Below are 25342 nucleotides of genomic sequence, written 5' to 3' on the forward strand. Positions count from 1 at the left end.
GGTGGTTCTGTGGTGGCTGAAATGGTGCCTCGTTCAGCAGATGTGGGCTACCTGGTGACTAAAGTGGTGGCTGTTGATGTGGACTCTGGACAGAACGCCTGGCTCTCCTATAAACTGCAGAAAGCCACAGACAGGGCGCTGTTTGAAGTGGGCTTACAGAATGGAGAAATAAGAACTATCCGTCAGGTGACTGATAAAGATGCTGTGAAACAGAGACTGACTGTTATAGTGGAGGACAACGGGCAGCCCTCTCGTTCAGCTACAGTCATTGTTAACGTGGCGGTGGCGGACAGCTTTCCTGAAGTGCTGTCGGAGTTCACTGACTTTCCACACGATAAGGAGTACAATGATAACCTGACTTTTTACTTAGTGTTGGCTCTGGCTGTGGTCTCATTCCTCTTCATCACGTGTTTAGTGGTTATTATATCAGTGAAGATCTACAGATGGAGACAGTCCCGCATCCTGTATCACTCCAGCCTCCCTGTGATTCCATATTATCCTCCACGTTACTCAGACACTTTGGGAACAGGGACTCTGCCGCATGTGTACAACTACGAGGTGTGCAGGACGACTGACTCCAGAAAGAGTGACAATAAGTTTGGAGGAGCTGGTGGTCAGAACGTGTTGATAATGGATCCCAGTTCTACAGGGACGATGCAGCGAATACAGAGTGAGAAGAACATCCTGGATGAACCTGACTCTCCTCTAGAGGTTAGTAAGACACTAGCCTTTTCATTGTGTCCTTAGTTTTTCTTTATCAACCCAGTTTCTGAAGTAGCACCACAGAGCTCCTTCTAGCACCATGGACAGTGTTTCAGTTTTTCATGGAGAAAACGTGGATTTGCTTTAAGCCGTACAGCTTGATATAAATATGTAACGTTCTAGTATTTAACACTTTTTTTTTGCCTTTTCTCTTTGTCTAACTGAGACTTTTGTGTTTTTGTAAGCAAGTTTCACATTTTGTGGAATTCCACGACATGATTTTGTGTTTGTATTAATTCATTCACACGTGCCTATAAGTGAAACTTTTTTCTACTAAATCAAACTCAAAAGATGTATGTTTAGTAGTACCATTTTCAATTAATGAAAACAAACCCTCCTGTATTGATTTACGGTTAGTTATTTTTGTAAGTGATCTTTGTCTTTTTTAAATAAAGGAGTAATCAGGCATGTACACAGATTTTAACTTTGCCTCGATAATGCTCATTCTGGACTCTAAGCGACGCTGTAGGTCAATGCATGTTCTCTCAGAGGTTAGATCACATTCTCCTCCCTTATTACTGTGGCCACTGAGAGGAAAGTCTGTACCTTCTTCATCTGTGCTGACATCATTGCATTAGACTGTTCATGAAAGAAATTCAAGGGAACATTTAAAAGCTGTATACTGTATCTTCAGATTTTCAATTTTCTTTCACCTCCACAAAAGCCCTTTTGGATCGTTTTACAACATTATTATTTTTTTTGTTTGTTTCGTCTTTTGTCATGGCTTTTGGAACACGACCACATAGCGGATGGATAAAATGGCGCGTTGGCTTCAGACAGATTTTCCTGCATTTTGTTTTCCTTTGTTACATCTGCCACTTTGTTACGGGACATATCAGATATTCGATCCCAGAGGAGATGAAGAAAGGCTCACTGATCGGTAATGTCGCACAGGACCTTGGTTTGGATCTGAAAAGGCTCCGTTCTGGTCAGGCCCGTCTCGTGAGTGGAGAGAGCATCCAGTACACCGAGCTGAAGGCAGACAAAGGGATTTTAGTAGTGAAGGAGAGAATCGACAGGGAGCAGCTTTGCGGCGCCACTATACCTTGTAGTTTCAGTTTTGAGATGATTTTAGAAAATCCTATGGAGCTGCATCAAATTACGGTCGAGATTACGGATATAAATGATCATTCACCCATTTTTGAAACAGATAAAATTAATTTTGACATCAGTGAAACGGCTATGACTGGAGCTCGTTTTTCCTTGATTAGTGCAGAAGACCTTGATGTGGGTGTGAATGGACTGAGAGAATATTTCCTGAGCGATAATGATAATTTCCTTCTTAAACAACATTCAAATGCAGATGAAAAGAAATACGCAGAGATGGTGCTTGAGAAGCCTTTAGACAGAGAGACAAACCCAAATCTGTCATTAAAACTTATCGCTGTGGATGGAGGGACGCCTCAGAGATCTGGTACCGTAAATATTAATATTGCTGTCCTTGATGCTAACGATAATGCGCCTGTTTTTAATCAGTCTATATATACAGCTTCTGTTTCCGAAAATGCTCCCAAAGACACGTACGTTACAGCTGTTAATGCTAGTGACGCAGATTTTGGATCCAATTGCATTGTTACGTATCATTTTTCCGATCGCAATAGTGCTCTAAATAACTTATTTAGGATGGACAAAACTAGTGGCATGATCTACATAAACGGTGATATTGATTATGAAAAGGACAAAAAGTTTGAACTCAGAATTGATGCAAAAGATCAAGGCGGGTTGACAGATTCCAGTAAAGTGATTATTGAAGTAATTGATGTAAATGATAACGCCCCTGTTATTAGCGTGATGTCATTCACTAATGCTGTGTCCGAGGACTCCCCTCTTGGAACAACTGTTGGTATTATTAATGTAAAAGACCTTGATTCAGGTAATAATGGACAGGTTAGCTGTAAAGTTGAAGGAAACTCGCCTTTTAAGATCAAGTCTAATCTAAGAAATTATTATACTTTAGTAGCAGATTCTGTATTAGATCGTGAAAGCGTTTCAGAATATAACATCACTGTTGTTGCAACAGATGGAGGAAGTCCCCCTCTCTCAGCAAACATAACTTTAAATCTAAAGGTGTCTGATGTGAATGACAACGCTCCCAGTTTTTCACAAAGCATTTACACTGCCTTTATAAAAGAGAATAACTCTCCAGGTTTGTCCGTTCTCACACTGAATGGCAATGATCCTGATGAGAACCAAAATGCTCGAATATCTTATATTTTGGAGGACAAAAATGTAGGTGGATCTCCAATATCTGAATATGTTTCTGTAAATGTAGGAAGTGGAGTCGTACAGGCGATTTGCATATTTGATTATGAACAAATTAAAGAGTTAGTTTTTGTTATCAAAGCGCAGGACGGAGGCTCTCCTCCACTCAGCAGCAACACCACAGTAAAATTACTAATCCAGGATCAGAACGATAACCCTCCTCAGGTTCTGTACCCAGTCCAGACTGGTGGTTCTGTGGTGGCTGAAATGGTGCCTCGTTCAGCAGATGTGGGCTACCTGGTGACTAAAGTGGTGGCTGTTGATGTGGACTCTGGTCAGAACGCCTGGCTCTCCTATAAACTGCAGAAAGCCACAGACAGGGCGCTGTTTGAAGTGGGCTTACAGAATGGAGAAATAAGAACTATCCGTCAGGTGACTGATAAAGATGCTGTGAAACAGAGACTGACTGTTATAGTGGAGGACAACGGGCAGCCCTCTCGTTCAGCTACAGTCATTGTTAACGTGGCGGTGGCGGACAGCTTCCCTGAAGTGCTGTCGGAGTTCACTGACTTTCCACACGATAAGGAGTACAATGACAACCTGACCTTTTACTTAGTGTTGGCTCTGGCTGTGGTCTCCTTCCTCTTCATCACATGTTTAGTGGTTATTATATCAGTGAAGATCTACAGATGGAGACAGTCCCGCATCCTGTATCACTCCAGCCTCCCTGTGATTCCATATTATCCTCCACGTTACTCAGACACTTTGGGAACAGGGACTCTGCCACATGTGTACAACTACGAGGTGTGCAGGACGACTGACTCCAGAAGGAGCGACTGTAAGTTTGGAGGAGCTGGTGGTCAGAACGTGTTGATAATGGATCCCAGTTCTACAGGGACGATGCAGCGGGTACAGAGTGAGAAGAGCATCCTGGATGAAGCTGACTCTCCTCTAGAGGTGAGCAACTCTGATTACTATTAAAGAAAGCTTAGCATTGTCTAGCTAAATGAACATAACATAAATGTGCCTCTTGCTGTTTTCAGTCCCATATTAGGGACAGCTCCTCTTTCACTCAAATTGATTTCCTCCAAGCGTGTGTTACTCGTTTTTTTAATACCCTAGAGCTAACATTTGGCTTCTCCACTGTGTTTTATTTAATAATTATTATCATCATCATAATCATAACAATCATCATCACTATCACAATCAAGCAACTATTTTTTAAATATGTTTTTTTTTTTTTTTTACTTCATGCATTTCTAGTTGCTTATTCTGACACAACTTATCGGTGTTCACATTTTGGTCTCTAAGAGACGCTGTTTAACAAGATAAAATGTAGCGCAGTTTCTCCTTTCTTCTCTGATGTGGGTGTTGTTGGCTCAGATACATGTTAGAGTGGCGGAGTCACCAGAAACGCAAAATTAAGGGAAATGATACATTGCACGTCTTTTTTCCTTGTCTGCAGTGAGAATACATTTCTTTGAAAGCAGCGGATACTGAAACAACATTGAAACAATCTTTCTTCGTCGATTTGTTTTTTTTTTTTTTTTTTCGTCTGTCCTCGGAATTTTATTTTTCAATCATGGCGTTCCAGCAATCCTCTTGCAGATGGCGTTTCCTTTTCGCCTTTCAGTGGATGCAAGCTCTTTTGCTCTTGTTTTCATTCGAAACAGTTTCTGGACATATACGCTACTCTATTCCAGAGGAGATGAAGAAGGGCTCTCTTATCGGTTATATAGCGCAGGATTTAGGTTTGGATCTGAATAGGCTCCGCTCTGGCCGGGCCCGTATCGTGACCGGAGAGAGCATCCAGTACACCGAGCTGAAAGCAGACAAAGGGATTCTTGTAGTGAATGAGAGAATAGATAGAGAGCAGCTTTGCAGAGACTTAGCCTCATGCAGTTTCAGCTTCGAAATGATTTTAGAAAACCCGATGGAGCTACATCCTGTAACGATTGAAGTTTTGGATGTCAATGATCACAGTCCGGTGTTTAAGAAATCAGATGTTATGTTAGAGATTAGTGAGTCCGCTAATCTTGGAGCTCGATTTGTGCTGGACAGTGCGGAGGACCCTGATGTTGGCGTTAATGGTTTGCAGAATTATGTTTTAACCCCAAACGAAAACTTCATTTTAAAGCAACATGTCAATCCAGAAGGGAGTAAATATGCAGAGATGGTTCTGCAGAAGCAGCTGGATCGAGAGGAGGTGCCGCATTTATCTTTGAGGCTTATGGCAGTAGATGGTGGCAGTCCACAAAGATCGGGTACTATGAATATAGATATAAAGGTTTTAGATGTAAATGATAATGCTCCCGTTTTTAACCAGTCTGTGTATAAGGCAGCTGTTACAGAAAACGCTGCAGCTGGCACACTTATTGTTACTGTCAATGCTACAGACGCAGACAGTGGAACAAACGGCCACATCACGTATTCAGTTTCAAACGCAAAGAGCAACATTGCTGAGTTGTTGTCCATTGATCCGTATTCTGGGGTTTTATCTGTCTCGGGTCCAATAGATTTCGAAAAGGATAAAAAGTATGAACTCAGAGTTGATGCTAAGGATCAAGGTGGTCTGACTGATTCGAGTAAAGTGATTATTGAAGTAATCGATGTAAATGATAACGCCCCTGTCATAAACGTGATGTCATTTACTAGTCCCGTATCAGAGGATTCTCCTCCTGAAACAACAATTGGAATTATTAATGTAAAAGACCTGGATTCATATGAAAATGGGCAGGTGAGTTGCAAGATTGAAATAAATGCTCCTTTTAAGATCAACTCGAATCTAAGAAATTACTATACTTTGACAACAGATTCTGTATTAGATCGGGAAAGTGTTTCGGAATATATTATCACCGTCGTTGCAACTGACAGCGGAGTTCCACCTCTTTCAGCTAAAAGAAGCTTTAATTTAAAAATTTCCGATGTCAACGACAATGCTCCAGTTTTTTTACAAAGTGTTTACAGTGCTTCTATAATAGAAAATAATTCTCCAGGTGTCTCGGTTCTTACGCTGTCAGCTAAGGATCCTGATGAGAAACAAAACGCTCGCATTTCCTATACTCTGGATCACATAACTTTTGCTGGATCCCCAATATCTGAATATGTTTCTGTAAATGTAGAAACTGGAGTCGTACTGGCGGTGCGCTCCTTTGATTATGAACAAATGAAAGAGCTAGTTTTCATTGTAAAAGCGCAGGATGGAGGCTCTCCTCAACTCAGCAGCAACGTGACTGTGAAAATCCTGATCCAGGATCAGAACGATAACCCACCTCAGGTTCTGTACCCAGTCCAGACTGGTGGTTCTGTGGTGGCTGAAATGGTGCCTCGTTCAGCAGATGTGGGCTACCTGGTGACTAAAGTGGTGGCTGTTGATGTGGACTCTGGTCAGAACGCCTGGCTCTCCTATAAACTGCAGAAAGCCACAGACAGGGCGCTGTTTGAAGTGGGCTTACAGAATGGAGAAATAAGAACTATCCGTCAGGTGACTGATAAAGATGCTGTGAAACAGAGACTGACTGTTATAGTGGAGGACAACGGGCAGCCCTCTCGTTCAGCTACAGTCATTGTTAACGTGGCGGTGGCGGACAGCTTCCCTGAAGTGCTGTCGGAGTTCACTGACTTTCCACACGATAAGGAGTACAATGACAACCTGACTTTTTACTTAGTGTTGGCTCTGGCTGTGGTCTCCTTCCTCTTCATCACGTGTTTAGTGGTTATTATATCAGTGAAGATCTACAGATGGAGACAGTCCCGCATCCTGTATCACTCCAGCCTCCCTGTGATTCCATATTATCCTCCACGTTACTCAGACACTTTGGGAACAGGGACTCTGCCACATGTGTACAACTACGAGGTGTGCAGGACGACTGACTCCAGAAAGAGTGACAATAAGTTCGGAGGAGCTGGTGGTCAGAACGTGTTGATAATGGATCCCAGTTCTACAGGGACGATGCAGCGGATACAGAGTGAGAAGAACATCCTGGATGAACCTGACTCTCCCCTAGAGGTGAGTTAGATGGGATTTTTGTAGTTTTTCATAAGATTTTGGAGTGACATGCAGTATGTGACCCCAAAACGTTACGGCATTTTCACTCTCACTAATGCGTCTAGTGAAGCCATTTTCATATATCAATGTTTTTCATTTATTTGGATCTTAAAGGTTTAACTCATAATTGGAGCTATTATTGGCAGTCCAAGATTGATGTTTTGTAATCTACTGTTTTTTTTTTTTTGTTATATTGTGGTACAGGTTATAAATTTTTTTCCAGCAGCTGTTACTCACGGGGAGAATAACGAGGCTTGAGTTTTGTTTTTGTTTTTTTTCCTGGGTATGTAGTGAATTATTTTTCTTTAGGGCACTTTTCGTTTGACTATATATGAGATTATGTCACCAAGTTTTAGTGTGCTCTTGTTTCCCATGACTCGCCGATAGACAGCCACGCTGTCCCTATTTTGTAGTGCTGAGTTTTGTTTTGCCTTTTGGGAATTTGTCCTAATATCGCGGCGTTTTCTCCATCTATCCTCGGTATTTTAAAAGTAAAGCAAACATTCAGTTTGAAGCAACGTATGCAACATTTAACACGGTATAACGATCAAATTAGTATAGTGATCATCACATATTAACTTTTTTGAAATATTACTCTACTCTGCTGAAGGTCTTTTAGCTGGTTTATTCATACTAAAGACTTTCCAGTTACATTTTATATAAACAGTAGCCTTTTACCCAATTTTTAAAGCGGATTGCTCTTTTTGTTTTACGCTACTGCGCTAATGCGTTTGTTCTTTGTGCAATATGGACAACTTATCATTTATTCTATATTTATTTCCTTATGTACTTTATCATTTGCCATGGTGTACATAATCTCAAATCACGGAATTTATCCACTGCCTGATCTGGACCCATGAGTTTGCTTTGTATTTCCTGTGTGGTTTCCCGTCCAATTCACTTCCACTTTGCAGGAGAAAATAAATGATCACATGAACATCTGAAATATGTGTATTTTATTCCAAACATTCTAAGCAGTGGAGGACTCCTATAGTGAGGAAGTTCAGGTTTTGTACTCTAAGAGACGCTGTAGGTTAGCGGAAGGAGAGTACTATTAGCAGCCATCCTTCCGCTGCTTCACGCCTACTTGATCTACAGCGGCAATAGATGTTCCTTGGGAAGAAGAAAGGAGTTATTTTGCTTCAGAGCTCTCTGTTGTATGCGAGGAAATCCTTCAGTTTCTCATAGTGCTTCTAAAGGTAGTATAAGTACTATTTTTTCCATTTGTGTGGACGTATAAGGACATCTAGATGGAATTCGGTTTTGCAAATTTTATATGGCGATTGTTTTGGATTTCACGATGGTGTGTAGGATTTCTCCTTTTCCTCAATTCCATCCGCCATCAGGTGACTGGACAAATTCGATATTCAATCCCCGAGGAGATGAAAATTGCTTCCATTGTCGGCAATTTAGCACAAGACCTCGGGCTGGATTTGAACAGGCTCCGGTCGGGCCGTGCCCGTATTGTCAGCGGAGAAAATAACCAGTACATGGAGCTGAAGACAGACAAAGGGATTCTTGTCGTGAAAGAGAGAATAGATCGAGAGCAGCTTTGTGGAGATGTGACGCCGTGCAGCCTCAGCTTCGAAATTATTTTAGAAAATCCGATCGAACTTCATCGTGTGGCAATTGAAATTTTAGACATAAACGACAACGTCCCATTCTTTCCGAATAAACACATTCAGTTTGAAACGAGCGAATCTGCTACAATCGGAGCAAAATTTCCCATTGAGAGTGCCGTAGATACTGATGTTGGACAGAATGGATTGCAAAATTACGTCCTCTCTCCTAATAATCATTTTATTCTTAAAGTGTATACAAATCCAGACGGAAGTAAATACGCTGAATTGGTTCTCCAGAAGCCTTTGGACAGAGAGGAACTCCCCAGCCTCGCTTTAAAGGTAATAGCTGTGGACGGCGGGAACCCACAGAGATCTGGAACCGTTAGCATAAATGTAATAATTTTAGATGCAAATGATAATGCTCCTTTATTTAATCAGTCAGTTTATAGAGCCGCCGTTGAGGAAAATTCACCAAAAGGGACTTACATTGCAACAGTTAACGCTACTGATGCGGACCTTGGCAGCAACGGGGAGGTCATTTTCAGCTTTTCAAAAATAAAAGGCAGCGCAGTCGATACTTTTACTATCGATGGAAAAACGGGGGTCATATCCGTGGCTGGAGATTTAGATTATGAAAAACAGAATAAACATGAGCTCCGTCTGGAGGCAAGGGATAGAGGAGGTTTGACTGGGACAAGTAAAGTTATAATTGATATTAGTGACGTAAATGACAATGTTCCAAATATTAATATAATGTCATTTTCAAACACTGTGTCAGAGGATGCCCCTCCCGGGACAACAGTAGCTGTGATAAACATAAAAGACAATGATTCCGAAAAAAATGGACAAATAAGATGTACAATAGAAAAAACGCTGCCTTTTAAAATCGAGTCATCACTCACCAGCTACTATAATTTAGTGACAAATGAGCATTTCGATAGAGAGTTGAATTCTGAATATAAAATTACTATAACAGCAACGGACTCAGGTTCCCCTCCTCTTTCCAGCTCTGTCACATTACGGATGAGCGTCTCTGACATAAATGATAACATGCCGTTGTTTGATAAAAACGTATACTCTGCTTACATTACAGAAAATAGCTCACCGGGGATACCGATCACCGTTGTCAGTGCAAGAGATTCTGACTGGAATCAAAACGCAAGAGTTTCATATTTTGTAGAAGACACAGACGTAAATGGTAATCGAGTGTCTGATTATGTGTCCATAAATTCCGAAACTGGTGTTTTGCATGCGGTTCGTTCATTTGATTATGAAAAGCTTAAAGAATTGCAGCTCATCGTCAGAGCTCAAGATGGAGGCTCTCCTCCACTCAGCAGCAACGTGACTGTGAAAATCCTGATCCAGGATCAGAACGATAACCCCCCTCAGGTTCTGTATCCAGTCCAGACTGGTGGTTCTGTGGTGGCTGAAATGGTGCCTCGTTCAGCAGATGTGGGCTACCTGGTGACTAAAGTGGTGGCTGTTGATGTGGACTCTGGACAGAACGCCTGGCTCTCCTATAAACTGCAGAAAGCCACAGACAGGGCGCTGTTTGAAGTGGGCTTACAGAATGGAGAAATAAGAACTATCCGCCAGGTGACTGATAAAGATGCTGTGAAACAGAGACTGACTGTTATAGTGGAGGACAACGGGCAGCCCTCTCGTTCAGCTACAGTCATTGTTAACGTGGCGGTGGCGGACAGCTTCCCTGAAGTGCTGTCGGAGTTCACTGACTTTCCACACGATAAGGAGTACAATGACAACCTGACTTTTTACTTAGTGTTGGCTCTGGCTGTGGTCTCCTTCCTCTTCATCACGTGTTTAGTGGTTATTATATCAGTGAAGATCTACAGATGGAGACAGTCCCGCATCCTGTATCACTCCAGCCTCCCTGTGATTCCATATTATCCTCCACGTTACTCAGACACTTTGGGAACAGGGACTCTGCCACATGTGTACAACTACGAAGTGTGCAGGACGACTGACTCCAGAAAGAGTGACAATAAGTTCGGAGGAGCTGGTGGTCAGAACGTGTTGATAATGGATCCCAGTTCTACAGGGACGATGCAGCGAATACAGAGTGAGAAGAACATCCTGGATGAACCTGACTCTCCTCTAGAGGTTAGTTATCCTAAACCAATGATCCAATTTTGGTTTTGAGCCTTTTTTTTGTTTATATGTATTTCTTTCATGTTCCAGTTAAGTTTATTAATGTAAATCAAAAATATATATTTTTAATGTTCTTTAAGTTAATTTAATAAAGGGTGTTATTTATTTTACTTCTTAAAGTATTGTACAATGATGTAGCAGTATCGAGTGGTACTCTTTAATTCACATTTTAAATTCTTTCTGATTTCGTATTTCTAAACTACGAATGCTTGTTTTGTATGTGGATCCTGTGCATGTCTGTTTTGATTAAAATATACTTGAATTTCAGCATTTTCTTAAAGTTCAGAGCGAGGTTGTTTTTTCTTATTATTATTTTTTATTAAATCTGTCTGCTGCAATATATGTTACATTCGGATGGTGAAATCCTATTATTGTTGATCATATAGGCTTGCAAGGTTTGGAGAAATCATGCAGTACTAATTCGCAGATAAACGCTCTTTGAACGTTCATCTTTTTATTGACACACTATTTTCATCTTAGACTCTGGGGGCCGCTGTTAGTCTTCATAGCAAATATAAAGGTTTTGAAAAGCAGCTACATCTCCATTGCCTGACTCAGTGTACAGCGGTGGGCAGTATGTTCGCTCTTCATTTTCATCTATGATTTCTGCACTCATTGACGCAGCACGGTTGGATCCTGTAGAAAGCATAAATCATACTGGACGATTATTCGGATTTTGGACGGAGATTTGTTTGGATTTGGATGTGTTCTTTCAGGAATATGCATTTTATCAGCACGGAAGACGCTTTTAAATGGCAAGTACAGGCCTTCATCCTTGTTTTTTTCATTGAGTCTGCAGTTTGCCAGATCCGCTACTCTGTTCCAGAGGAAATGAGAAAGGGCTCATATGTGGGAAATGTAGCTGAGGACTTGGGTGTCGAGGCTAAGAGATTGAAATCAGGTGGTGCAAAAATTGTTAGCGGTGATAGCAGCGAGTACATTAAGCTGGATGTAGACAAAGGAAATCTGGTCGTGGGTAATAGGATAGACAGAGAGCAGCTCTGTGGGCAGACATCGCCCTGTAGCATGACTTTTGAAATGATTCTGACAAATCCAATGCAGCTGCATAGCGTTGTAGTTGAAGTACTAGATATTAATGACAATGCGCCCACATTTCACGAGAAGGAAATGCATGTAGACGTCCCGGAATCAGCTCCTACAGGAACAGAAATATTACAAGTCAGCGCCACAGATCTAGATGTCGGCATCAACGGTTTACACGGCTATGCATTGCATCCAACGACTAATTTTAATATTAAAGTACTCTCCAGTCCGAATGGCCATAAATATGCACAGCTATATCTCTCTGATTCTTTAGATCGAGAAAAAGAGGGAAAGCTGCTTCTAACACTCTCTGCTGTTGATGGGGGTGAACCACAGCGATCAGGGAGTCTAAAAATACATGTAACTGTTCTAGACACAAATGACAATGCCCCCGTTTTTACGCAACTAAATTTCAAAGCGTCTGTCAAAGAAAACATTCCAGAAGGATCATTAGTTGTGAGTTTGAGCGCAACGGATGCAGATGAAGGGAAATATGGACACATTACATACCATTTTAATCACATGTCCAGTAGTATTGCTGAGCTTTTCCATCTGGATGAAAACAGCGGCGATTTAACTGTTAACGGTAAGATTGATTATGAACATAATAAGCTGTATGAAATTGGGGTTCAAGCAAAGGATCAAGGCGGACACAGCACATCCACAAATGTTATAATTGAAGTAACAGATGTGAATGACAATGCACCTTTAATTACACTTACCTCGTTTTCTAATACCATCCCTGAGGATTCTCCTGGTGGAACCACTGTCGCTATCATAAACGTTAAGGATTTAGATTCAGGCAAAAATGGTAAGGTGGACTGCTCCGTTAATGTCAATATCCCGTTCGCAATCCAGTCATCGCTTAAGAATTATTACACTCTTGTTACAAACGGTGCTCTGGACAGAGAGCGTAACCCCGAATATAACATTACTTTTACGGCTGTGGATGAAGGAACTCCACCGCTTTCTACGAACAAAACAATAACTCTTAGGGTATCAGATGTAAATGATAATGCCCCCGTATTTGAAAAGGATTTTTATGAAGCTAATATAATGGAAAATAACTCCCCGGGTTTGTCTGTATTTTCTCTAAAAGCGCATGATGTTGATTCAGGACAGAATGCCCGAGTCTCTTACCTGCTTATTGATACTGAGTTGCATGGTAGCCCCATGTCCAGTTACATAACAATAAATCCAGAAACTGGTCTTATTCAAGCAGTTCGATCATTCGACTATGAGCAAATTAAAAAAATAAACATTTATCTCAAAGGACAGGACGGAGGGTCGCCTCCTTTAAGCAGCAATACAACAGTTACATTAAATATTATCGATCAGAATGATAACCCACCTCAGGTTCTGTACCCAGTCCAGACTGGTGGCTCTGTGGTGGCTGAAATGGTGCCTCGTTCAGCAGATGTGGGCTACCTGGTGACTAAAGTGGTGGCTGTTGATGTGGACTCTGGTCAGAACGCCTGGCTCTCCTATAAACTGCAGAAAGCCACAGACAGGGCGCTGTTTGAAGTGGGCTTACAGAATGGAGAAATAAGAACTATCCGTCAGGTGACTGATAAAGATGCTGTGAAACAGAGACTGACTGTTATAGTGGAGGACAACGGGCAGCCCTCTCGTTCAGCTACAGTCATTGTTAACGTGGCGGTGGCGGACAGCTTCCCTGAAGTGCTGTCGGAGTTCACTGACTTTCCACACGATAAGGAGTACAATGACAACCTGACTTTTTACTTAGTGTTGGCTCTGGCGGTGGTCTCCTTCCTCTTCATCACGTGTTTAGTGGTTATTATATCAGTGAAGATCTACAGATGGAGACAGTCCCGCATCCTGTATCACTCCAGCCTCCCTGTGATTCCATATTATCCTCCACGTTACTCAGACACTTTGGGAACAGGGACTCTGCCACATGTGTACAACTACGAGGTGTGCAGGACGACTGACTCCAGAAAGAGCGACAATAAGTTCGGAGGAGCTGGTAGTCAGAACGTGTTGATAATGGATCCCAGTTCTACAGGGACGATGCAGCGAATACAGAGTGAGAAGAGCATCCTGGATGAACCTGACTCTCCTCTAGAGGTGAGGCTTTTAAACTATTTAATTTAATGTCTGCTTGCTGTCATTTTTTTATTCACAGTCATCTCCGTTAACGCTCGGCTTTTATTAAATCCAGCAGTTGATCGCTGTTTCACAACCACAGCGGCCGGACAGCTACACAGACTGAATATTAAATCTCCCTTTTAAACTGTTTCACATTACAATGTTGCAGTGAACGTTTTGTTTTTAAAATTATAATAATGCTTTTACTAAAATTCTAGTTTACACTTCCTCATTTCTAATGCTTCCTACCATCTGTTATTCGCACCACATATAGCTCACCATACTGAACAAATAGATGGAACAAGATACATTTTATTTGCTGCTTTTGTTATTGATGTTCATAAAGCTTGCAGTAAGGGACGCTGTTGGTTAGTAAATGGAATAGAAAGAGGGGAGAGGGAGAGGCAGAACCTCTAGTCATTTTATATACGTCTTCATGAGAGAAACTGGTCTGCACAGACCGGAGTGCAGCCACATCATCGTTTAACACCCGAATAACAGGATTATTTCATACTTCTACGTTTGTTCCACTTGGATTATAAACAGCAAGCTGAGTGTTACCTCTTTTTTCGCTTTCACAATGGCGCTTGAAAACTCGCTCCCCTCATGTCGGAAACGTCGAATTAATTTCAGGTCAGTGTGGTGGTTTCTGCTATTGCTGTGTTGTATCTGTGACAAGGTTTTAGGTCAGATCAGGTATACAATTCCAGAGGAGCTTAAAAAAGGGTCAACAATCGGCAATGTAGCTCATGATCTAGGTTTAAATGTGGAACGCCTGCGCTCTGGCCGTGCCCGTATCGTGACTAGACAAAGCATCCAGTACACTGAGCTGCAAACAGACAAAGGCGTTTTAGTTGTTAACGAGAGGATAGATAGAGAGCAGCTTTGCGGAGAGATAACACCGTGTAGCTTCACCTTTGAGATGCTCTTAGAGAATCCGATGGAGCTGCACCGAATAATGGTGGAAGTCAGTGATATAAATGACAACTCCCCGGTATTTACAAAGGAGATGATTAAATTCGAAATAAGCGAATCTGCAGCGATGGAGTCGCGCTTTATGTTACCCAGTGCTGAGGACGCAGACGTTGGCAGCAACGGCTTGCAGAAATACACATTAAGTACTAGTGATGTGTTTAGTTTAAAGCAACACTCAAGCCCAGATGGACGAAAATATGCGGAGTTAGTCCTACAAAAATCCTTAGATAGAGAAAGTGAGCCGAAAATATCGCTGAAGCTTATTGCTGCAGATGGTGGAACTCCGCCTAGATCTGGTACAGTAAATATAGATATTACAGTTCTAGATGTTAATGATAATCCTCCTATTTTTAACCAGTCTCTGTACAGAACCGCTGTTTCGGAAAACGCATTAAGAGGCACTTATATCACCACAATTAATGCAACGGATGCAGACTTTGGATCTAACAGCATCATCACATACAGATTTTCAAACATGAAAGAGCAACTGACTGACATATTTGCTTTAGATGAAGTCACGGGAATCATAACTCTCAAAGGGGAAGTAGATTATGAAAAAGATAGGAAATGTGAAATTGTGATTGAGGCTGTAGACCAAGGTGGGTTTACAGATTCAGCCAAGGTGCTCATTGAAATATTAGACATAAATGATAATGCACCTGTTATAAATGTGATGTCTTTTTCCAGCCCTGTGCCGGAGGACTCTCCTGTGGGCACCACAGTGGCGATAATTAATGTAGTTGATGCAGACTCAGATAAAAATGGGCGAATCACATGCTCGACAGACCGTTTCCTTCCATTTAAGATTAAATCCACACTAACTAATTATTATGCGTTACTAACAGATTCATCTTTTGACAGGGAGGTTGTACCCGAATATAACATAACTGTGAGGGCAACAGATTCTGGATCACCTTCCTTGTCAAGCACAGCAGTACTGCGTTTGAGAATCTCTGATGTGAACGACAATCCGCCGGTTTTTGACAAAATTAACTACGTCGCTCATCTTACGGAAAACAATTCTCCCGGCATGTCCGTTTTTTCTGTCAAAGCGCGTGACCTCGACTTTAATCAAAACGCAAAAATAACGTACTTTGTTGAAGATACGCAGATTAATGGTAGTCCAATGTCTTCTTATGTGTCGATAAATAGTGAAACGGGGGTAATGAATGCACTGCGCACGTTTGATTATGAACAAATCAAGGAAATGCAATTAATAGTGAAGGCGCAGGATGGAGGCTCTCCTCCACTCAGCAGCAGCGTGACTGTGAAAATCCTGATCCAGGACCAGAATGATAACCCACCTCAGGTTTTATACCCAGTCCAGACTGGGGGCTCTGTGGTGGCTGAAATGGTGCCTCGTTCAGCAGATGTGGGCTACCTGGTGACTAAAGTGGTGGCTGTTGATGTGGACTCTGGTCAGAACGCCTGGCTCTCCTATAAACTGCAGAAAGCCACAGACAGGGCGCTGTTTGAAGTGGGCTTACAGAATGGAGAAATAAGAACTATCCGTCAGGTGACTGATAAAGATGCTGTGAAACAGAGACTGACTGTTATAGTGGAGGACAACGGGCAGCCCTCTCGTTCAGCTACAGTCATTGTTAACGTGGCGGTGGCGGACAGCTTCCCTGAAGTGCTGTCGGAGTTCACTGACTTTCCACACGATAAGGAGTACAATGACAACCTGACTTTTTACTTAGTGTTGGCTCTGGCTGTGGTCTCCTTCCTCTTCATCACGTGTTTAGTGGTTATTATATCAGTGAAGATCTACAGATGGAGACAGTCCCGCATCCTGTATCACTCCAGCCTCCCTGTTATTCCATATTATCCTCCACGTTACTCAGACACTTTGGGAACAGGGACTCTGCCACATGTGTACAACTACGAGGTGTGCAGGACGACTGACTCCAGAAAGAGTGACAATAAGTTTGGAGGAGCTGGTGGTCAGAACGTGTTGATAATGGATCCCAGTTCTTCAGGGACGATGCAGCGGATACAGAGTGAGAAGAGCATCCTGGATGAACCTGACTCTCCTCTAGAGGTTAGTTATTAAGAACTGATAATGTAAAATATGTTATCACTTTACATTATCTTGAGGAAATCCCGAGGTTGGTTTTCTAATCAAACACAGCAGTTTATATATATGTATATATATATATATTTGTATTACAGCTTTAAAGTCCTTTGTAATGTGTTGTTTCGTAATATCTTTAAAGAAGATAAGAATTTCTAATTTCCCATTTTTATCATGCTCTTCTCTTTCTTTACCCTATTTGTAAGTTTATGCGCTGCATGCATGCACGCACTGTTAGATGCCACTCTGTTGAAAACTATGTAATTCATTTAGGCTGGACATTATTTCTTGCATTTTAAATGTACATGCACATCTTTATTAGATCACCTGAATGGAATGCTGGTTGGGATGTTTTCTCTTTAAGTATAGAAAGAATAATCTAATTGAAAGGCATTCATAATGTGATGGTTTCACGGTGTTGTTATCGTTTGATCTGCTTAAAATTCATTACATATTTACTCAAAGTTTAAGATATGCATTTTTGACTGCACTTCAGTCCATTGAACAGTGAAAGACGCTGTTTGCCATGAAGTTGCTGAGGAGGCTTTCATATTACCCTCTCATATACGTCAGCATATTGCCTTGGGAGGCAGAGAGTGGTAGGAATATCAGGCAACGTCGCCATGAAAAGCAGGAGGCAGGATTGCACAAAGAGATCCCTTTGTTCCACAGATTAGTTCATTCTCAACTTTGGGAACTAACCATTATTTTTACTGCTCAAAACTGAAAGGAGAGTAAAAGAGGAGGAAGGATTTCTAATTTTCTAAATTTTTTTGTCGGATGGAATGATGAGATTGCAAGTGCTGTTGTTTTTCTCTCTGCTCTGCCTCGGTGTTTTGCGCGGGCAGGTCAGTTACTCCGTTCCCGAGGAAATGAAAAAGGGGTCTGTAATTGGTAATATAGCTCACGATTTAGGTTTAGGGGTGGACCGACTAAAATCCGGTAAAGCTAGAATTTATACTGGTAATTCTGAGGAGTTCGTGGAGCTGCATCGGGAAAGAGGGGTTCTAATTATTAAAGGCAGAATAGACAGAGAAACGGTGTGCGGTCAAACAATACCATGCGCACTGCATTTTCAAATGATCCTTGAAAATCCAATGGAATTTTACACGGTAACTGTGGAAATTACTGATATAAATGACAATCCTCCTACATTTGAGAGAGGAGAAATTAAGTATGAGGTCTCAGAATCAGCTTTAACCGGAGCTCGATATGTTCTGGAAAAAGCCATTGACGATGACGTTGGTGTGAATGGTTTAAGCAGTTACACCCTTAAACCGAGCGATAATTTTGGTTTGAAAACGACAAACCGTGTTGATGGCACTAAACATGTAGAGATGGTCTTACAGAAACCGCTGGACCGAGAGGAAAATGAATATTTGTATTTAACATTAACCGCTCTGGATGGGGGGGAACCTCAGCTCACCGGAACAATGCAGATTATTATAACTGTGCTAGATGTAAATGACAATCCACCCGTTTGTTCTAAACCGGAATATAAAGCCAGCGTTGCAGAAAATGCTCCTGCAGATACTGTAATAACCACAGTAAAGGCTAGTGACAAAGATAAAGGCACCAATGGAAAAATAATATACGCAATTTCAAAATCAGCAGCTTCAAATCTCTTTCAAATTAACCCAGATGATGGCGTGTTGATGCTGAAGGGAAATATAGACTATGAGAAAAGGAGACTTTACGAGTTAGATATTCAGGTGTCAGATCAAGGAGGATTGTCAGACGCCTGCAAAGTGATAGTAGATGTGACAGACATAAATGATAACGCTCCGTCCATTAATGTGATGTCTAAATCAAACGCATTGTCTGAAAACGTAAGACCAGGAACGGTTGTAACGATGCTGAATATTCACGATTCAGATTCAAATGAAAATGGTAGAGTTATGTGTTTTTTAAGTGAAACTACTGCTTTTAGCATTAAATCATCCACCAATAATTTCTTTACCATTGTGATAGTAGGGGAATTAGACAGAGAACGAGCCTCTGAGTATAACATAACAGTGACCTGCTCTGATGAAGGAGTCCCCTCCCTCTCCAGCAGCGTCACTCTCACCTTACAGATCTCTGATGTGAATGACAACGCGCCTGTCTTTGAGAGGAGCTCATATGAGGCCTACATTGTAGAAAACAACACACCAGGTCTCTCTATATTCACAGTGAAAGCCACAGACGCTGACTGGAACCAGAATGCCCGTGTTTCTTACATACTGGAGGACTCCTCTGTTAACGGAGTACCAGTCTCCTCATATGTGTCCGTTAGTGCTGATAGTGGAGTCATCCATGCAGTGCGCTCTTTTGACTACGAGCAGATCAAAGATTTCCATTTCCGGATCAAAGCGCAGGATGGAGGCTCTCCTCCACTCAGCAGCAACGTGACTGTTAAAATCCTGATCCAGGATCAGAACGATAACCCACCTCAGGTTCTGTACCCAATCCAGACTGGTGGTTCTGTGGTGGCTGAAATGGTGCCTCGTTCAGCAGATGTGGGCTACCTGGTGACTAAAGTGGTGGCTGTTGATGTGGACTCTGGTCAGAACGCCTGGCTCTCCTATAAACTGCAGAAAGCCACAGACAGGGCGCTGTTTGAAGTGGGCTTACAGAATGGAGAAATAAGAACCATCCGTCAGGTGACTGATAAAGATGCTGTGAAACAGAGACTGACTGTTATAGTGGAGGACAACGGGCAGCCCTCTCGTTCAGCTACAGTCATTGTTAACGTGGCGGTGGCGGACAGCTTCCCTGAAGTGCTGTCGGAGTTCACTGACTTTCCACACGATAAGGAGTACAATGACAACCTGACTTTTTACTTAGTGTTTGCTCTGGCTGTGGTCTCCTTCCTCTTCATCACGTGTTTAGTGGTTATTATATCAGTGAAGATCTACAGATGGAGACAGTCCCGCATCCTGTATCACTCCAGCCTCCCTGTGATTCCATATTATCCTCCACGTTACTCAGACACTTTGGGAACAGGGACTCTGCCACATGTGTACAACTACGAGGTGTGCAGGACGACTGACTCCAGAAAGAGTGACAATAAGTTTGGAGGAGCTGGTGGTCAGAACGTGTTGATAATGGATCCCAGTTCTACAGGGACGATGCAGCGAATACAGAGTGAGAAGAACATCCTGGATGAACCTGACTCTCCTCTAGAGGTGAGGATTTATTAATATAAAAATAACTAATCAATGTGGCCGTTTATGTTTTTGGCTCAGTTTTTAAAGTTAGTGTTTTTGGAAGTCGTATGACACGTGTAATGTGTGGGGAATTTTCAGTACCCAGCATCGGAACAGCTCCACAGATTTCACGTGAAACAATGTTCGTATGTTTCCGAACATAATCTCTTGCGCAGACAAAAGTGTTACTTTTTTACATGTAACTTTTTTTTTCCTTTTTAGTAATATTTCAAAATATGTACGTAATCTCTTTTTAAAAATAGCATTCCTATTATTTGCCATACAGGCTTTTCTCTAATATCAGCAACCGTTTGTTATTACTGAAGTTTAATTATATTCATTCACATTTAATCCCATTTTCTTATCAAAAGCATCTATGCTACAATTGTTTTTATATATATATATTATATTAATCAGATCGTTTTCCAGTATTTGTTTTAACATTTGACTCCTTCTTTCTCTAATTTCCTGATATATTTAATTATCCTACAGTTGTGTAGTACATTATATTGAGCTCTAAGGGCCACTATTGGCCTGTGAATGTTAGCAGTAAGGCAGCTCTCCGCCGTTCCTCCCTCATGATCCATTTTTTCTCTTTAAATCAGACGACAACAGATGCGCACTGCGAATGTCAGAACTCATCACGTTGCGATATACACTGAAATGTAACTAATGGATATATTAAGATATTTCTTGAATGTGTTGTAATCGCAACCGCTGTCTTACGGATCGGAATATTAAACTTTACTGGGATTTATTCTGAGTGCAAAGGATGGAGAGAACAATGGGGGGACTAGTGCTGTTGTTATTCTCATTCCTCTTCCTCTCTCCGGTGGCTGGCCAGGTCAGCTACTCAATTCCCGAAGAAATGCCAAAAGGATCGTTAATCGGTAACATCGCTCGGGATTTAGGTTTGGACAATAAAAGGTTATCCTCGGGAAAAGCTCGAATTTTTACTGGAGACAACACGGACTACATCGAGCTGAAGAGAGAACGGGGAGTCCTCCTTGTCAAAGAAAAAATAGACAGGGAGCTGCTTTGTGGGCAGACAACGCCTTGCGCTCTTCATTTCCAGGTTATTCTGGAAAATCCCATGGAATTGTACACGGTTTCTGTTGAAATTGTCGACATAAATGATAACGCTCCACTATTTGAAAAATCGGATATGAAATTTAAGATAAGCGAGTCTGCAGTGATAGGAGCAAAATTCTTGTTGGAGAGAGCCATAGATCCCGATGTTGGCATGAACACTCTTCAGAGTTATTTTCTCACAAAAACAGAACATTTTGTTTTGAAGTTGAAAGATCAACCAGATGGTGAAAAGATTGTTGAAATGGTTTTGCAAAAACCTCTTGACAGAGAGAAACAGGAGGAGCTCTTTTTGGTGTTAACTGCAGTTGACGGAGGAGAACCACAGTTATCTGGCACAGCAAAAATACACGTTACAGTGCTTGACGCTAATGACAATGCGCCAGTTTTTACTAAACCACTTTATAAAGCTGCTATTGCCGAAAATGCCTCTAAGGGTACAGTTGTAATACGAGTCGACGCATCTGACGCTGATAAAGGATTAAATTCCAACATAATTTATTCTATCTCTAATACAGTAGCAGAGATACGAGATTTGTTTAAAATGAATGAATCAAATGGTGATCTAATTTTGACTGATAGTATAGATTATGAAAAAGCTCGTTTCTATCAAATACATATCCAAGCAAGTGATGAAGGAGGATTAACAGATTCTTGTAAAGTAACTGTTGATGTTATAGACATTAATGACAACAAACCAGTCATTAATATATTATCACAGACTAACGTAATTCCAGAAAACTCCAAACCAGCCACAGTTGTGACTATGGTAAATGTTCAGGATATAGATTCAGGGAACAATGGCAAAACTTACTGTAACATTAATGAACGAATTCCCTTTGCATTAAAATCAGCAACAAATGGTTTCTTTAATCTTGTTACAGACAGTGAATTAGACAGAGAGAGAGCCTCTGAGTATAACATAACAGTGACCTGCTCTGATGAAGGAGTCCCCTCCCTCTCCAGCAGCGTCACTCTCACCTTACAGATCTCTGATGTGAATGACAACGCGCCTGTCTTTGAGAGGAGCTCATATGAGGCCTACATTGTAGAAAACAACACACCAGGTATCTCTATATTCACAGTGAAAGCCACAGACGCTGACTGGAACCAGAATGCCCGTGTTTCTTACATACTGGAGGACTCCTCTGTTAACGGAGTACCAGTCTCCTCATATGTGTCCGTTAGTGCTGATAGTGGAGTCATCCATGCAGTGCGCTCTTTTGACTACGAGCAGATCAAAGATTTCCATTTCCGGATCAAAGCGCAGGATGGAGGCTCTCCTCCACTCAGCAGCAACATGACTGTTAAAATCCTGATCCAGGATCAGAATGATAACCCACCTCAGGTTCTGTACCCAATCCAGACTGGTGGTTCTGTGGTGGCTGAAATGGTGCCTCGTTCAGCAGATGTGAGCTACCTGGTGACTAAAGTGGTGGCTGTTGATGTGGACTCTGGTCAGAACGCCTGGCTCTCCTATAAACTGCAGAAAGCCACAGACAGGGCGCTGTTTGAAGTGGGCTTACAGAATGGAGAAATAAGAACTATCCGTCAGGTGACTGATAAAGATGCTGTGAAACAGAGACTGACTGTTATAGTGGAGGACAACGGGCAGCCCTCTCGTTCAGCTACAGTCATTGTTAACGTGGCGGTGGCGGACAGCTTCCCTGAAGTGCTGTCGGAGTTCACTGACTTTCCACACGATAAGGAGTACAATGACAACCTGACTTTTTACTTAGTGTTGGCTCTGGCTGTGGTCTCCTTCCTCTTCATCACGTGTTTAGTGGTTATTATATCAGTGAAGATCTACAGATGGAGACAGTCCCGCATCCTGTATCACTCCAGCCTCCCTGTGATTCCATATTATCCTCCACGTTACTCAGACACTTTGGGAACAGGGACTCTGCCACATGTGTACAACTACGAGGTGTGCAGGACGACTGACTCCAGAAAGAGTGACAATAAGTTCGGTGGAGCTGGTAGTCAGAACGTGTTGATAATGGATCCCAGTTCGACAGGGACGATGCAGCGAATACAGAGTGAGAAGAACATCCTGGATGAACCTGACTCTCCTCTAGAGGTGAGGAGCGCTGTGATCACTATTAAATAACTTTTAGTATGCTGTCTTGATGAATGAATATTGCATTTATATTAATCTGCATATGAACAAAATGTGTATTTCTCATTGTGTTTTCAGTACAACATTAAGGACAGCTAGTCTTTCACTCATTGTGATTTGTTCTGTGTGTTGCATTACATATGTTTCAGTACCTTGGAGCTAACCACGGCTTCTCCACTGTACTTAATAATAATAATAGCAATAATCACCATCATAGAGCAACTACAAAATATGATTTTTTTACTTCATTTATTTCTTGTTACTCATTCTAACAGTCTTCTCTAGGTTAGACATTTTTTATACATACTTAAATTTTTCATTTTTATTAAAATTAAACTTTAAGTAGCCCAAGTAGAAGAGAAGCAACCAAAAGGCAGTGGTCCCTGTTGCAGTTGTTGACTTCGTTTATGAATATTCTTGGTCAGAAAGGGCACAATTTTTGTTGTCCCTAATCATCGCATTGTTGGACAACAGACAGCATACATATACAACATTTATTTTTATGGCTGTTTTGAAAATGTCTGACATTCTTTTTTTTCAGTTTTTCATGCTAGGAAACTATAGAAAAAGTTAAGATCAATTCAGTAAAATAAATACCTGTCATTGTAGTTGCTCCTACAGTCATTAGTATGAAGAATATACAAAAGAAGAGACAAGCATACCCCTGTTGAGAACCTGTTGATGACAACTTCTTTGGAGAGAGAGCATCATTTTCCCTGACCACCTGTCGCCGACAAGTTGAAAAATCCAGCATCCATTTAACCATTCCAGCATCAATTAAAATCAGAGAATAAATTGTTACCTAGAACATGTGACTGGGTTGTATTAAAAGCTGATAAGAAGTCTACAAATAAAAGCATTGCACTTGTTTTGGTACCTGCACAGTGCTTAGCAGTAAAGAAGAGTAATGATAGCATCTTTTCCCCTCTTTGGCCTGGTATTTAAACTGGAACTGACTGAGCTAGCCTGGGCCTTCTTCATAAGGGTTTGGGTGATCAGCCACTAAAAAACCTTCCTAACCATTGTGGTCATGGCCACAGGCATTAGGTCATTGTGCTCCTTTTGAAAATTAGGTTTTAGCCACAATTGATTCCTTCTGTGGCTTTGGTAACCTGTGCTGCAGAAGTGATAGGTTAAAAAGATCAGAGCATATGCCAGAGTCTGCACAGACTCTGAAAGGTTTACCTGTAATCATGTCAGGTCCAGGGCTCTCGTTACATTTAAGAAACATGGACCTAACAGAAGTAGCAGAAATTGAAGGCTTTTAAGTAGCAGGTAAACTGATGTTCAGTGAATCAAATAAATCACTTTGTCCTTGAGTAAAATCATGTCCATCATTGAAATGTAAATAAAAGTCATTTGGTGCATTTTCAAGTACTTAAATTAAGACGAAGTCATCAGTGGTAATTGGTCCAAAGTTGTTCTTGTCTTGACTTTTCAGAGCCTTCACTCCATCCCATAGAGCCATCAGATCATTACTGTGAAACTTGTCCTCTGTCTTACTTTTATTTTGCATTTCTGCCCTCTTAATTTCCTATCTGACTCCTTTGTTAGTTATTAATCTGTCCTTGTCATTACCATGAACAAAAATATGTTTCTTAGGGACCACATCATTTATTTGTCTCTTCAACTGAGATTTTTTGTTTGGGAACTATTTGATCTGTTCCGTGGGGATGATAGATTTTTTTTTCAATAAAGAAAATGAAATGATATCTCCTCAGACATCACATCAAGGTCAAAAGAGTATTTAAAAACCTACCATTCTGTTCACTCCAGGGCTCCTTTTAATTCCTCAACAGCACTCCAAGTTAACATTTCCACCTCTCTAGTAGCTACGTTTCCTCTTTTCAAAGTGGTATGTAGGTTGGGATGAATGTTTTTTTTGTTTTTTGTTTTTTTTTCAATTAAAATGTTCAGAAATTCTATCCTTTGTGAAGAACTGGCTTTACTAGTAACGATGGGATGGTTTTATTTATAGTTTATTTTGGTTACCTCCATATA

General features: G+C 41.3%; 4 protein-coding genes and 1 pseudogene across 30 annotated transcripts in view; all 5 read left to right on the forward strand.

Annotated features, from left to right (window-relative positions):
* Positions 1-25342, forward strand: part of LOC124860211 (protocadherin gamma-C5-like) — a 295710-nt gene that overhangs the window by 148419 nt on the left and 121949 nt on the right. Inside the window, exon 2 of one of the 27 annotated variants that reach the window (XM_047353277.1) lies at positions 3190-3921. The exons of 24 other annotated variants lie outside the window; for them this stretch is intronic. In XM_047353277.1, the coding sequence (XP_047209233.1) occupies positions 3190-3921 (732 nt within the window). Of the gene's footprint in view, positions 1-1375; positions 3922-4414; positions 6974-25342 lie in introns of those variants that run through there. 2 more of the 27 variants (XM_047353276.1, XM_047353278.1) reach the window with 2 other exon arrangements.
* Positions 7055-10734, forward strand: LOC124860730 (protocadherin gamma-A11-like). Its single transcript, XM_047354264.1, has one exon. It carries the CDS (start codon positions 8263-8265, stop codon positions 10732-10734), a length of 2472 nt encoding a protein of 823 aa, XP_047210220.1. The 5' UTR covers positions 7055-8262.
* On the forward strand, positions 14341-16945 carry LOC124860225 (protocadherin gamma-A10-like). Its single transcript, XM_047353336.1, has one exon. The coding sequence runs from the start codon at positions 14477-14479 to the stop codon at positions 16922-16924; it is 2448 nt and encodes an 815-aa protein (XP_047209292.1). The 5' UTR covers positions 14341-14476; the 3' UTR covers positions 16925-16945.
* LOC124860731 lies at positions 17578-20142 on the forward strand (annotated as a pseudogene).
* LOC124860732 (protocadherin beta-16-like) lies at positions 20767-23332 on the forward strand. Its single transcript, XM_047354265.1, has one exon. The coding sequence runs from the start codon at positions 20906-20908 to the stop codon at positions 23330-23332; it is 2427 nt and encodes an 808-aa protein (XP_047210221.1). The 5' UTR covers positions 20767-20905.

This window comes from Girardinichthys multiradiatus, chromosome 23 (genome assembly GCF_021462225.1).
Source record: "Girardinichthys multiradiatus isolate DD_20200921_A chromosome 23, DD_fGirMul_XY1, whole genome shotgun sequence".
Taxonomy (NCBI): Eukaryota; Metazoa; Chordata; class Actinopteri; order Cyprinodontiformes; family Goodeidae; genus Girardinichthys; species Girardinichthys multiradiatus.

Coding starts and splice junctions, on each gene's coding strand:
- LOC124860730 (XM_047354264.1), top strand. CDS start 8,263: ATGGAATTCGGTTTTGCAAATTTTATATGGCGATTGTTTTGGATTTCA.
- LOC124860225 (XM_047353336.1), top strand. CDS start 14,477: ATGGCGCTTGAAAACTCGCTCCCCTCATGTCGGAAACGTCGAATTAAT.
- LOC124860732 (XM_047354265.1), top strand. CDS start 20,906: ATGGAGAGAACAATGGGGGGACTAGTGCTGTTGTTATTCTCATTCCTC.